Source organism: Schistocerca americana, chromosome 1 (genome assembly GCF_021461395.2).
Source record: "Schistocerca americana isolate TAMUIC-IGC-003095 chromosome 1, iqSchAmer2.1, whole genome shotgun sequence".
Classification (NCBI taxonomy): domain Eukaryota; kingdom Metazoa; phylum Arthropoda; class Insecta; order Orthoptera; family Acrididae; genus Schistocerca; species Schistocerca americana.
In genome coordinates this window covers 183159005-183173761 of record NC_060119.1, presented here as the reverse complement: position 1 = coordinate 183173761, position 14757 = coordinate 183159005, and the positions used below count along the sequence as shown (strand labels likewise).

Below are 14757 nucleotides of genomic sequence, written 5' to 3'. Positions count from 1 at the left end.
GAGGGATCCTGGAAAATGACTGGTGAGGTTCAGGAAATAGGAAGAGTTAGAGAAAAGTTTCCCATAACCTCGAATTAAGGGAGACTTATTGGACAGGATGAGAAGTAGTCTTTCCTTCTGATCCTGTCCGACAAAAATCTCCACTTACCAAGGTTCCTGAGCAACTTCTCCCCAACTCTTCACATTTCCGAAATCTCACCAATCCGTTTCCTCATACCTCTTCCTTTCCCTTCAGCCCTTCTGTGAGAGGGGGCCGTTTACCCTGTAAGCTCATGTTTCCACATCTTGAAAGCATTTTCTCCTGCTGTCGCTTAGTGAGAGGAATTTTTTCTGATTGGCACTTGTGGACTCAAGAAGTGTTGAAAGGCAGTTATTGCCTTCTTATTCAAAGTGACATTTTTGTGTTTTCAAAAATCATACTCTTTTATTTTGGACGTTCTACTTTATGAACAATGGTGCTGGAAGGACACAACAAACATAAAAACATACTAGCATTTAAATTGTGTGTTTACTCTTTCATACACAGAAAAATTTATTGAATTTTTGTTAGAACATTATTAGAAAGCTTCAAGAATTTGAGTTTCATAAAAATTCAGAACAGCATAGAGGGCAAATTACACTTCAGAATTTCATATTTGAATTCTTTTTTTTTATAATCCACATTGTGTCTGCTGGTGTCCTTTCATTATATAGAGTCATCAATTATTATCTAATACATCTTGCATGGTCCTCTTTTCAGTAGATCTGACAATTTGCAAGAGGTCTTCCAATAAAACTTTCTTGATAATACACTCATATTTATATCAAAGTTATTAGTCATAGAATGCAAAGTGGTCAAGAGTTTCTTCCATAATACACACATCAAAAAAAGTTTTGCGTCAACTCAGTTCCTAGAGTTCCAGAACCTGTAGAGAAAATTGGAATAGAGATGAACATAAACATCATTTCCTCCATTTTTATTGCTCATGAAAACTACACATTCCATGTTATACCACCATACAGTGAGACCTTCAGAGGTGGTGGTCCAGATTGCTGTACACACCAGTACGTCTGATACCCAGTAGCACATCCTCTTGCATTGATGCATGCCTGTATTCGTTGTGACGTACTATCCACAAGTTTGTTGAGGCACTGTTGTTCCAGATTGTCCCACTCCTCAACAGTGATACTGTGTATTTCCCTCAGAGTGGGTGGTGGGTCACATCGTCCATAAACAGCCCTTTTCAGTCTGTCCCAGGTATGTTCGATAGAGTTCATGTCTGGAGAACATGCTGGCAACTCTAGTCGAGTGATGTCGTTATCCTGAAGGAAGTCATTCACAAGATGTGCACGATGGGGGCGCGAATTGTCGTCTGTGAAGATGAATGCCTCGCCAATATGCTGCCAGTTTGATTGCACTATCATTCGGAGCGAGGTATTCACGTGTAGTACAGCCATTACGGTGCTTTCCATGACCACCAGCGGTGTACATCGGCCCCACATAATGCCACCCCAAAACAGCAGGGAACCTCTACTTTGCTGCACTTGCTGGACAGTGTGTCTAAGGCGTTCAACATGACTGCGTTGCCTCCAAAATCGTCTCTGAGGATTGCCTGGTAAAAGGCGTATGTGAAACTCATCAGTGAAGAGAACGTGATGTGAATCCTGAGCGATCCATTTGGCATGTTGTTGGGCCCATCTGAACTGCGCTGTATGGTGGCATAGTTGCAAAGATGGACCTCGCCATGGACATTGGAAGTGACGTTGCACATCGTGCAGCCTATGGCGTACAGTTTGAGTCATAACACGACATCCTGTGGGTGCACGAAAAGCATTATTCAAAATGGTGGCATTGCTGTCAGGGTTCCTCCGAGCCATAATCCGTAGGTAGTAATCACCCACTGCAGTAGTAGTCCTTGGGTGGTCCGAGTGAGGCATGTCATCGGCAGTTCCTGTCTCTCTGAACCTCCTCCATGTCCGAACAACATTGCTTTGGTTCACTCTGAGATGCCTGGACACTTCCATTGTTCAGAGCCCTCCCTGGCACAAAGTAACAATGTGGACACGATCAAACAGCAGTATTGACCGTCTAGACATGGTTGAACTACTGACAATATGAGCTGTGTACCTCCTTTCTGGTGGAATGACTGGAACTGATTGGCTGTTGGACCCCCTCCATCTAACAGGTGCTGCTCATGCATGGTTGTTTACATCTTTGTGCGAGTTTATTGACATCTCTGAACAGTCAAAGGGATTGTGTCTGTGATAGAATATCCACACTCAACTTCTATCTTCTGGAGTTCTGGGAACCACGGTGATGCAAAACTTTTTTTGATGTGTGTATCTATGTTTTTCTTTAATAGCTACTAAGCTGTTGTTATAAACACATTTAATCTAATTCCATTTTTTATATATAACTTGTATCCCATATTTGGCTACACATTTGTCCAGATAATCCATTCACCAATATATTCATTGTAGTGTGTGTCACTGGCACCAGCTTCATTGTAAGGTGGTTCCATTTTGTGGACGTATTATAAAAACACCTTCTTTCCTCAAGAGAGGACTTTTGTGAAATTATACTTGGCTAATGTGAAGTGTACCTAAAATAAATAAAAATAAGGCGCCCACTTGAGACAACCAAAAAATACTGTTCTGTTGTAAATCTGTGACAAGTCTTAAGGTATTAAGATTAATATACTTTAAGCAGAAGAATGTTCTCATGTTGTTCATCAAACAACACATAGGTGTGTTTTTTAAGTAAGGTCTGTTTTCTTGTAGACGCTAGTAGTTCGCGCGCATACCGCAACAAGCATCTGTGTCATGTACCGGCATGCCTTGGGAACAACTGTGCTCAGTTTCAGTTCTGTAGCTAACCTATACAGTTCTGTTCTGTGCATTCAAAATGTTTAAGACTGTAAACTCGCCCGCCGCATGTGAAGTTCGCTCAGTGATACAGTTTTTGTCAGCAAGTAACCTGTCTGCTACAGAAATTCATCGACAGATTTGTGAAGTGTACAGTGATACTGTTATGAGTGAAAGCAAAGTGCGTAAGTGGGTACGAGAATTCAAAGATGACCGTGACAATGTCCACGATGAGAACTGCTCTGGTCCCTCTTCTTTGATTACAGACGATTTGGTGGCTTCAGTTGAAGCAAGGATTTGGAAGAACAGGCGCTTCACAATAACAGGTGTCTCCAATGAATTTCCTGACGTGTCGAGATCAGTGATTTACAATATTGTTTCTGAACACCTAAAGTTTAGGAAACTGTGCTCCCGTTGGGTTCCGAAACTCCTAACAGAGGACCACAAAAACCAAAGATTTGAGTGTGCGATGAAGCTCTTAAACCGTTAACATGAAGAAGGTGACAGCTTCTTGAGTCAGATCCTAACTTGAGACGAAACATGGGTTTCGCATATCACGTCCGAATCAAAGCAGCAAAACGTGGAATGGCGACACACACACACACACACACACACACACACACACACACACACACACACACACACTCTCTTTCCTGTAAAGTTGAAGGCCAAACAGACTCTGTCCCAGTGCAAAATCATGGTATCTGTGTTTTGGGATAGGCATAGTGTTTTTTTGGTCAACTTCATGCAACGAGGAACCACTAACCATGCAGAAGCATACTGCCAAACCCTGAGAAAGCTACACAGAGCATTTCAAAATAAAAGACACGGCATGCTGACAAAGGGAATTGTCCTCCTTCATGACAATGAAAGACCTCACAGTGCAGGTCAGACCTGCGATTTATTGGACCGTTTTGGCTGGGAAGTTTTAAACCACCCACCCTACAGTCCTGATCTTGCGCCAAACGATTACCATCTGTTTAACGACCTCAAACAACACCTCAGTGGCAACCGTTACAATGATGATGTCGACTGAAAACTGCAGTGAACTCTTGGTTATCGAAGGCGTCAAGTTTTTATGAAGAGGGTATTTTAAAATTGGTTGCGAGGTATGATACGTGTTTGAACAAATTTGGTAACTGTGTCGAAAAATAGAGTGAAGTATGTACTTTCTGAAAATAAATCTACTTTTTTGAAATAACCTTCCATTGTGTACTTATGTTTAAAACAGACCTTACTTAAAAAACACACCTCGTATATTGACAATTAGAAAAACAAGCAGATATTTACTCGTATCGTTAAGGAAGATATATACCGTAACGATGCTCAACAAAAATGTGTTTAGACCATCTGATGAAGCACGACAGTGGAACAACTGCAGAATTTTCTTTCGGGGATATCAATATAATACAAACACACTAAAAGGTCCCTCTTCCTTGCCACTGCCCCCTCCCTCCACCCCCACCCATTAATATATCGTTTTACTAGAATGTATGAAACATTAGGTTACAAAAATCTTCATAAGTTTCATACATGTTACTATGTTATGTTTCACGACTTCAGTGTACGCACATGCGTACTTTCTCATTGTGAAGAAGTCTCATCATTTGCTAATTTCGTACTTAAGTTTTTACACTTGATTCTGTAGCAGACATGAGCTGTCATGTTAAATTTTCCTTTCTGTAAGCATTTCACCACCATGGGAAAAAACTGAACTTTCAGGCTGACATTTTTGTATAACTTATCTTTAAAGACAATTCTTATATAGCAATGTCATTTCGAAAGTTCAGTTTTTCGATACAAAACATTGTAATTTACTGAAATCCATAACACACCACTACCACCTAAAAACATATTAACAGTATTCATACAGATTGTTGTAGTTAATTGTAGCAGTAATGTTGGCCAATCTCATGCTAATTCTGTTATTACACTGCAGTTATTTGTTTCATTTTATTTACATGCCTCCATTACTATGTGTACTATACTTGTGAGAACTGCAGCTGACAGGTGAAGACTAGAAAAAACATGATGATCTCCCATCAGATTAAAACCATGTACCACAGACTCAAAAAACTTGGATCCTTGCGTTTTGCAGACAGACTCTTGCCAATTGAAAATTCAAGGCATGCCTCATGATCGAACAAAAAGCTTCATTCTGTCGGTACCACACTTCTACTTTGCGAATTCAGTTGGTTTCACTACAGCATACACTCTGCTGCAGAGTGAAACATTTGTTGGAAACTAGTGGTTTCGTTAACATTATTATGGCTGAACAATTTTATTAGTGTTTTTACTAATAAAGTAATTACAAAATAAGCTAGTTAATGTTAACAATAAAATAAAGCTGCTTTAATAGAAACAGTCACATAAACTTGGTAGTGACAAAAACTGGAGAAAAATTTAAGTAAATAGAAGATGCCTTTGCATGAGGAAAGGAGAAAAAAATTGTTCAAAAATAAACAAGGAAGTTATCTCCTAACTTGGAAAGGAAATGGAAGAGAGAACCAATAATATAGACACACACAATTAATTTCCAATAAAGAAAACCTATTTTGTTGGCGTCAGTGTTGCAAGAATACACTTCATATCTTATAACTGGAATCATGACAGATATATATAGCCTAAGACTATATACATTATAGCTGATGTCTTGGGGCTTTTGCATAGGTGTCAATCATCTCTAATTTGTGAGGTTTTTGTACTGAGGATCTTTTGTAATTCTTACTATATTTTTACAATTTTTTGTAGATGGGATAATAATATTTAAAATTGTTTTTCATCATTGTGCAGGACATCCTGATGCTTTGCTGGTCCTTCCGACCTTCGGATAGACCAGATTTCACTTTGCTCCTCAAGACACTGGAAAAGCTGCCAAAGAAGCGCCTAGCACGCAGTCCGTCACATCCTATCCACCTGTCACGCTCCGCGGAATCTGTGTTCTGATGCTATCTATTTATTGCAGTAGCCCTGTATTAGCTTTTCTGCATACAAGATTATCATCACAGCAGACTGAATGCATGTGCTCAGAAAGTTACCGTATCATCGTGTGTACAGTACTTCTCTCTTCGTTAATATTATTAGGAATGTGGGACGGGTTGTTATAATTATGTTGATTATTAAAATATTAACTTGTTTTTTACTTCATAATACAAAAAGCCATTGATAACGGAGACTATATACTCAATAATTTGTCTTTTTCAGCAGCCTTGCCATAATGTTATCTGTTTGTAAATTCTCACAGTGAAACCTCATTTTTACATTTTCTTTGTAATGCGGGTCTAGTTGTGTATTTGTAACTTAAAAAGTCAAGTAGCTACCATGTAAGAATGAGATTGTTTACAAAGGAACACAAATAATTGTAATGAATGCTTGGCACTTATGACTTTAATCTGAAAGTTCTTTCTTCAGTCGTTTTAATTACAGACCTACTATTAAAGGTTTTTCTGATCAGCTTACATAGATCCACCAAAAAAAACTCTCTCTTCTCTTTCCATTCAGTAGATCACTTTCTGGCTTCATCTGTATTTCACATCACATTTAGCATTAGTATAAACTTGTCAATACATAAAACTAAATTCAGGATTGCTGGAATACAGATTATGTGCTGTAAACAAAATACTGAGTTATTCCCCACAAAATGGTATAATTAGTTAGATAAAATCCATCTGGTATGTTAACCATCCCAGATTTTGTTAAAATCCATATGGTATGTTAACCATCCCAGATTTTGTTAAAATTATTGTACATGTTTGCTAAATGTCCATAGAAAGATAAATACATGTCAATTGCACGGATTCCAATACTTCATAAAAATTAGTATCAAAATGTCATGGCGACATTTCAGAAATTTTGACAAAGTTTGGAGTTCTGTAAATCACTGAATAATTCTAATGAAGCTGCAAAACATGGCAAGATGATTGAAAATTGGCAGTGTGCACATTGTATAAATTTTGTTATTTGATTCTATATTTTTACTCCAATTAGTCAAGAAATTTTGTTAATACAAAATTTCTCCTAATTAGCTTCATCTTTTCATATGGTTGGTGTCTGAATCTCCCCTTTTGCAGCAATGTTGCGTAGTTGTGTGTTCATAAAACATGCAAATTTCATCACCATTAGATTTTTAGTTTTTGAGATTTAAGGGGCCAAAGTTGACCAAAAAAAAGTTATTTTCATATCTTTGTGTCTCATAAAGAAGCACTTTCTAAACTAGCTGTGAGGCTACATAACATGGAAAATTGTTTGCAGAAAACATATATGACTCCTATTGGTACTTGAAGCAATGACAGAGAATCAAATGACACAAAACTTACAGTATGTGCACAATGCAAACTGTTGAACCTTTCGGACAAGTTTTTCAGCTTTACAACAATCGTTCTTTGAAACACAGCACATCAAACCAGGCTGAAATATTTGAAATGTCATGACATTGTCTTCCTTCACTTAAATGGTTACTACTCAGACTATTAAAATATGTGAATTAGATACGCAATTATTTTACTTTGGTAATTTAGCATACCTGCACACACAATTTGAATAGTATCTGAGATACTTAGTGGGGATCCCTATTCCACTTGATATGGAATCAATGCCATCTAAAATGTGAAAATCATGTTGCACATTCAACTCACATACCAAGCATTTCACTCTCATGCACAGCTGGTTCAAGCAATTTACCCCTTTAATGAGAATAAGACTTGTCTGTGAAAGTGAGAACAGCTAAATTGGCGCTCGTAAACACACCGGGTTCTTTTAGTTGTGTCATTTTTTTGGAATTGTCTCAGTAAATAGACAAAAAACAAATTCACGTACATACGCAGTCACACAAAGACAGGTACTTCCAGCACTGTGCTCTTCATAAATCCTACATAGCCTCTTCGACCTTTTAATATAATTAAAATAACTTATTTGCTGACCTCCATTACGTGCCATTATTGTGTTGCCACAGCAGCTGCCACCTACTACTTAGCTAACGCTCAGACAGTGAGCTACCTACACAGACAGTATACAGTCAACAATATTTAAACAGCCTGTGGGCAGAGCTTAGTGATCTGGTTGATAAGTGGTGATTGTTCTGAACATTAGCTGCAAGTGAAATATTTTGGTGTAACACATTGGCAACAGCAAACAATTTGTGCATTGTATTCTGAGGTCCGATTGGAGGAACTCTGTTCTAAAGTGTAAAAGTCAACAACAAAAATAATTTTAATCAGACTATAGCATATGAGCTTGATATTGTAATATAGGGTTTGACTTAGAATGTTTTTGTTAGCCTTTATCGATGGTGTATGTAATGTCTTTTTCAAGAAAGCCGAGATATGTTTTGCTAATTGGCGTATACTTCTTTGTGTTCTCTGTTAAAAAATAACAATGCCGGGCACCTCAGTACTTTCTCTTCTGTTGCTCAGAGAACTAAATATGGAACAAAAAGTGAAAAAGTGAGGTTTCACTTGTAGGCTAGATATGAAATTTTAACTTTTGTCATTATTTGTGTATGTCGGAGTTAATTATTTAAAGAAATGTAACTTTGTGATTGTTGGAAGATAGGGTGCATCATTTCTTTTCTTGTGGTACTTTGTAACAGCTGATACTCAACGCCATCTAATTCTGAACATAATACGTAGTTCTGATTGTTTCGTTGCTATGGTTTGAATTGTATTTAGTAAGATGCAGATCACCTAGCATATAATATTATTAGTGTGCCATCTCAGTGGCTCAGACATTTTGTGAACATACAAAACCACATCTCCTTTCTCTTTACAAACAGTTCCTTTTCTGATCAACTTAAATAATAACTGAAAAAGTTCACTTAGGTGTGTAAAATATTTTTCATGAAGTGTGTTGTACGTGTGTGTGTGTGTGTGTGTGTGTGTGTGTGTGTGTGTGTGAGAGAGAGAGAGAGAGAGAGAGAGAGAGAGAGAGAGAGAGAGAGAGAGAGATTCAATATTATCTGTCAGTCCGATTAAGAAAATGGAACAACAATGGCATTAGTTATTAGAACCTACAATAATTTTGTCTTTACATGTCCATAGGTGAGTTTTTTGAAAATTTTAATTGCCCCCCCCCCCCCCCCAAGAGTCATTTAAGTGACATACAAGACAAATTGGTGTCAACCTACTGACATAAAATTTGGAGTTTTTTCCCCTTCAGTACCTCTACAAAACTTTTCATTAAATCTCCCAGTTGGGATTGTTTGGTTTGATATACTGTCAATTCACCTCTGAATGCTAGATGTGTTCCGTATCATGTTTGCAATTGTTGTTAGTGAATATAATTTGTTATTTTCTGTAACCACAGATTACTGTTCATTGTTGTGGAACAAATTCTGTGGTATGAAAATTTAATTATGAAAGGAGATACAAGGTATTAAAGCTTCTAAAAGCTTTTTTTTATTTTTAAACTGGATTTGAATGGTGTAAGGTATCACCTATGGAATTGATCTCATTGAGTGTCTATTGCACTGTTATCAGTAGCATCTCATTTCCATTTGAGAAAATAGGACCAACCCAAATACAGCAGCAATTTTTTTATAATTTAGTAACTGTTTGTGTAATAGGCTCCAGCTCTGAAAAATACTCATTTACAGTTCGGGAGGTGGCCTGTTACCAGTTAGAAGCTAAAGCTAATTTCTTACTTTGGTTTGTCAGTCATGTACTATCTGAGCTTGAGCTTCCACAATTTTAATGTCTTCCTCTGTATGCTAAATGTGAATTCTTTTTTGATTATGCTGCAAAGTTTTGTGTCAGTGCCTTCAAAATTTTGTAACTTTTTTTCCATTATTTTTGTCTCACAATAGCATGAACTTATTGTTCTTTGATAATAGAGGTAATTTTGCTGGTTGTTTAATTTCATGACATATTGATATTGGTAATTGTAAGTTGCAACAAACTGAAATGATGCACCTTTCTTTAAAATATGAAGATTGTTGTAACTGTTATAGTGCAAGTGATTTTGTTCAGTCAGTAAGAGATAAGTTGCCACAGAGTTGTAAAGATAGTTTCAGACTGTCATCATTATTTAGTTATCAGCTGCTAGCTTGCAATTTTACTCAATGCTCAAGTAAAGACGATGGGAATAGCTTCCCTTTAATAATAATAATAATAATAACAATAATAAAATAATAATAATAATAAAAATAATAAAAATGATCTGCATACTTCTCCTTCACACAAAGATATGTTTAGACTAACTTTCTTAATTCTTCAGCATCAGTGATAGATCGTCAAACATACATGAAATGGCCATTTTTCTCTAATCAGTATTATAACTATGAGCAACTTATGTAAAAAGGATGCACTTATTATTATTATTAGTGATTTTCAGTCTTTTATTGATGGTCTGTGGAAAGACTTTGCATATGATAAAAATAAGACTGAACTGCAGAGCTGCACGTATACATAGGACAAAGATGCCTTTGATCATCACTCTTAAACATGATGGTTACCGTTATATTTGTTGTTAATTGATTTTAATGTTGCTGCAGTACTTATAAAAATGCTTTGTAATTAGTGACATTGTTTATAAACTAATAATAGTAATTCATTTGTAGAAATGTAATCACCATTAGCATAGTGCTAATTCCCCTGTGGGTAAATAAAAGCTTGAGGTAATTTTCTTGTTTACATTAATAAAATGAAGCTGTAACAAGAGCCTACTAATTAAAAATTGTGTGATAAACTATTTGAAAACTAATGTGGAATTATATAGATTAGTTGGTGATTTTCTAATATCATTTGGTGCATTGCCTGAAATTTGCATGCTAACCCAAAGGCATCTTCGTTCTTTCAATATTACAAGTGGAATTATGTTTAATATTAATTTGGTTTACACTCTTGCTGATGCTTCTGTATACTTTTCCAAACATTCCAAAAACTTGAGCATTACCTGATGTAAACAAATGTGTTTGTTTTTACATTTCTGATGCTGTTTCAAGGTATATATATAATATATGTACCTTGAATAGGAATAGAAAATAGTTTTGACATATACAGTGGTAAAAGTTATCCCTTTTGTATACAGACTGAGACTTAGTAAATAGTCAGCTGCTGATATGATATTTTATTCTCCTTTGTCTGTGATTTATTTGTGTTTTTGTTAATATTTTAGTTGGATCAGTGATATTAATGACGTGTTTGTCATGTTGTATTAATGGTCTCTGTACACTCTATTTATTGATACATTGTACATATGAACTCTTGTTGCTGATAATACAGACAAGTTGGCCGTATTAAAGTGTGCCTTTATTCTGAAAGTGTGGTTATTGGAATGAGTGGTTTATGTTAAAAGTAATGATATCTTATAAAAAACAAAATCTTACCCTTTCTTCCTCCTGCCATGCAAAATTCTGAAATCCTTTCAGGCTGTAGCACCCTGAAATTGTCATCATATCTGCACGAGTTGTGCTTGCGTGAATGTGTGTGTCTTTGCGCCTTTTCTACTGCAGGACTTTGTCTGAAAGCTTTACTATTTTAGCAGTGTTTTCATTGTGCCTGTCTGCTACTCAATGCCTCCAATATGGTGAGTAGTCATCTATCATTTCTGTATTGTTGTTGTTCAATCCTGGACTTTCCAATTTTTAATATATTAGTCATTTGTAACATGATCATCACTATTTTCATTTATATGTTGTTATTTAATTCATGCACTCCTTTTGCTGCATCTATGCATGTGACAATGTTTTGTAATATTTCTCCATTATTCTCTCAGATTGGATTCATTTTTTGCACTGTCGGAAATTATTTGCCATATGTTTGTCATAATATAAATTTCACATCAAATTTCAGTGATATCATTTGCATAAGAACAGAAGACAAATCAAAACTTGTAACCTGTGTGGTATTTTGTTGTAAACATGGTAACATGATAAATATAAATTATGTAAACAATTTAAAGCTATAGTTAACTTTTATGAAAACAGTCACTCTCACTCTCTAATTTGATTCTGAAAGATTCATTTATTCTGTATGGTTACGTTAAATTGTGACTGTGTAATGCTGAGTTAAGCCATGATATGTAATGAATAATGTTTAGTTAATATAATGGAAGGAAACATTCCACGTGGGAAAAATTATATATAAAAACAAAGATGAGGTGACTTACCGAACAAAAGCGCTGGCAGGTCGATAGACACACAAACAAACACAAACATACACACAAAATTCAAGCTTTCGCAACAAACTGTTGCCTCATCAGGAAACTGTTGCCTCTTTCCTGATGAGGCAACAGTTTGTTGCGAAAGCTTGAATTTTGTGTGTATGTTTGTGTTTGTTTGTGTGTCTATCGACCTGCCAGCGCTTTTGTTCGGTAAGTCACCTCATCTTTGTTTTTATAATGTTTAGTTATTTATATTAAACATCATTACTTAGCATTTCTGGGGATGTTACCTTGGTATTGTTTTAAACTTAACTTTCTTGGTGTCCAGTATGTCATTCTTGAGCATTATGCTTCTTTGATACTAATTTGAATCATAGTTTGCAGTCTACTTTGTGATAATTAGCAGTTGTGAATCCTTTGGAATTGCTGTTGTGCTTTGTTATAGCTGACCATCATTTATGGCCCACAAGGCAACAGTGGGGTCTTGTCTTATTTCTTGATTGTCTAGCTTGGGTGTATTGCTTGTCTAGCTTGTGTGTATCACTATGATCTTAGACATTGATATAGGCATTGCAGGTTTGATCAATGATGTTGAGTGCACTGCTTTGCTTCAAATAGAATACCTTTTTTCCTATTAAAGTGTTGGGGTCTGAATTATTTAGCTAGAAAATATTTTTCATTCTGAAAAAGTTCCCATTCGTAGAGCAATGGTATACGTTTATATTAATGTAAGCAGATTTGAAGTGAAATGGGGTTTTCAGATTGCACGACTTTTCTGTGAAATGTGAGGCCAAAAGTCTCTGGGACACCCCATCGACTGTATCCTGCGTGGTGTCAGACTAGTGCAGACACATTGCATCATCATTATAGACATTTATTTTTCTCAAACTAAGTTTTAACATAGAAATAGGTAAAGTGACATTGTATGGTTATTGCCAGAATTTAATGGAAATTGTATGTATCCAAGGGAAGCATTAAATTCAATCATTTTGCTAATAAGAGCACAAATAAACAAAATAGGAACTGCCAAACTCGTGAAACGTACAGTATAAATCAGTTAAAAAATCTTTGCATCACATGTATGGAAGATAGCAACACAATTACCAGAGAGCTGACATTATTTGAGTTTCAAGACTGTGGTTATGCTCTTCCCCTGTGTTGCAGATCCTTTTTTTTATAATTACAAGAAATAACATGCCATATAGATGAGCATTACTTTATTAACAGTTTTCTCAATCCAGTGTGACTGAGCACAGTGTGCTGATAAAATCAATCATTAACCATGTTACATTTTTGAAGTATTTGTTTATGGAACACAGTGTTACAAAGTAAATTTCTTAAATGATTCAACAAGGGCTTTCTGGATACTATCTACCACCAGCCTAAGACCAAGGTGCATTCCCCCATTGTTACTTGCCCCAGTTGGTTTGCACAATAGTATCTCTCAAGTCTAGGAGCCTCTTGAAACATATCACTTTGAATTATAGCTGCAGGTTAGGAGGAGAGCAGCCTCATAATTTTTCAGAGAATTTCATTCAATAAAAACTAACTACATGTTGATTTAAACTGGAATGGACTTGCTGCATACCGCAGTAGATAACAGGTTATAATGCGTAGGGTAGCTGGGTGGTGTAAGGTGCCTTGCCGCAGTTTGCGCTGCTTCCCTCGTCGGAGGTTCAAGTCCTCTCTGACAGGGGTGTGCATGTTGTCCTTAGCTTAAGTTAGATTAATTAGAAGATCTTACCACAAATTTCCAAATAACATGTGATAATAGCAATAACAATAATGTATTATTGTCAGCCAGTGCAGCAGTAGACATCAGCTTCTGATACAAATGTGTTGTGATCATCTTCCTGTACAATTTCAAACAAATAGAAATGATTTACAGGTATTAGAAGTACAGATTAATGGCCACACAGTAAATAAACCTGTTGTGTGAAAATCCAGTGAATCAAGATAGATAACAAGCTGAGTTATCAGCACATGGATAAGTTAGCAATATAGCACAGTCCTGCTTGTTTTGCACTTAATCTCTCTCTCATGTTAACATGCAGATGGGATTACTAGTATATTCTGCCTCCTTCATTCAATATTTGTAATTTTCTGGCCTTCCTGCTATCCGAGCAAAATAAAGCACTGACTGATTCTGTTTTGTAGACGAGTTGTGACGGATGCCTTTCTCTAAACATGTCAACATTAATTCACAAGCCTTTTAGGTATCATTGTCCTCCGTGTTATAACTTCAAGTTGAACAAATATATTTCAAGGACGACACAATACATGAAAGTCACAGATCAATTAAACAGAGTAAGACTTGTCACTTTAACAGTAAACTGAGCCCGAGTCTAGTGGGGGCTGGCTGGCTGGCCGCTTAGGTGGCGCTGCTGCTGTTGCTGCATGGCTGGCAGACAGCGCCGTATGTAGAGGACGCGCGTAACTGCGCGGTGGCACTTTGAAAGATCGGCGAGTCACAACACTCTGTGCATAGTTACCAATTTCTGTGTGATTTGATCTAAAGTATGAAGACTTGGACAATCTTTTCCTCTCTTCTCAACAAACTTAACAAACACTTCATCTCTGTTCAGCAGCTTCCTAAGTGTTGATAACGAAACTGCGTAGGAGGCATGCTATGCAACTAACGCATTACCATAACAAGCTGTTGTCTGTGCCAGTACTCAGTCACCAACTATTCTATTTTCACTAAAATTGCTCCAAAGAAGACTTTCCCATGGACTCTTGACTTGATAAAATCTTTATTGCTGCGCTCCAGATAAATGTACAATCATTGTAAGTTTCTTCACCTGGTATTGTATACAT

The 14757-nt window shown here is 36.5% G+C and overlaps 1 protein-coding gene across 1 annotated transcript in view; it reads left to right on the top strand.

Annotated features, from left to right (window-relative positions):
• LOC124624822 (kinase suppressor of Ras 2) overlaps nucleotides 1–11098 on the top strand; it is a 173689-nt gene extending 162591 nt beyond the window's left edge. Inside the window, exon 17 of the mRNA XM_047149163.1 lies at nucleotides 5638–11098. Within this exon, the coding sequence (XP_047005119.1) occupies nucleotides 5638–5790 (153 nt within the window). The 3' untranslated portion in view covers nucleotides 5791–11098. The remainder of the gene's footprint in view (nucleotides 1–5637) is intronic.
• The last annotated feature ends 3659 nt before the right edge of the window (nucleotides 11099–14757 follow it).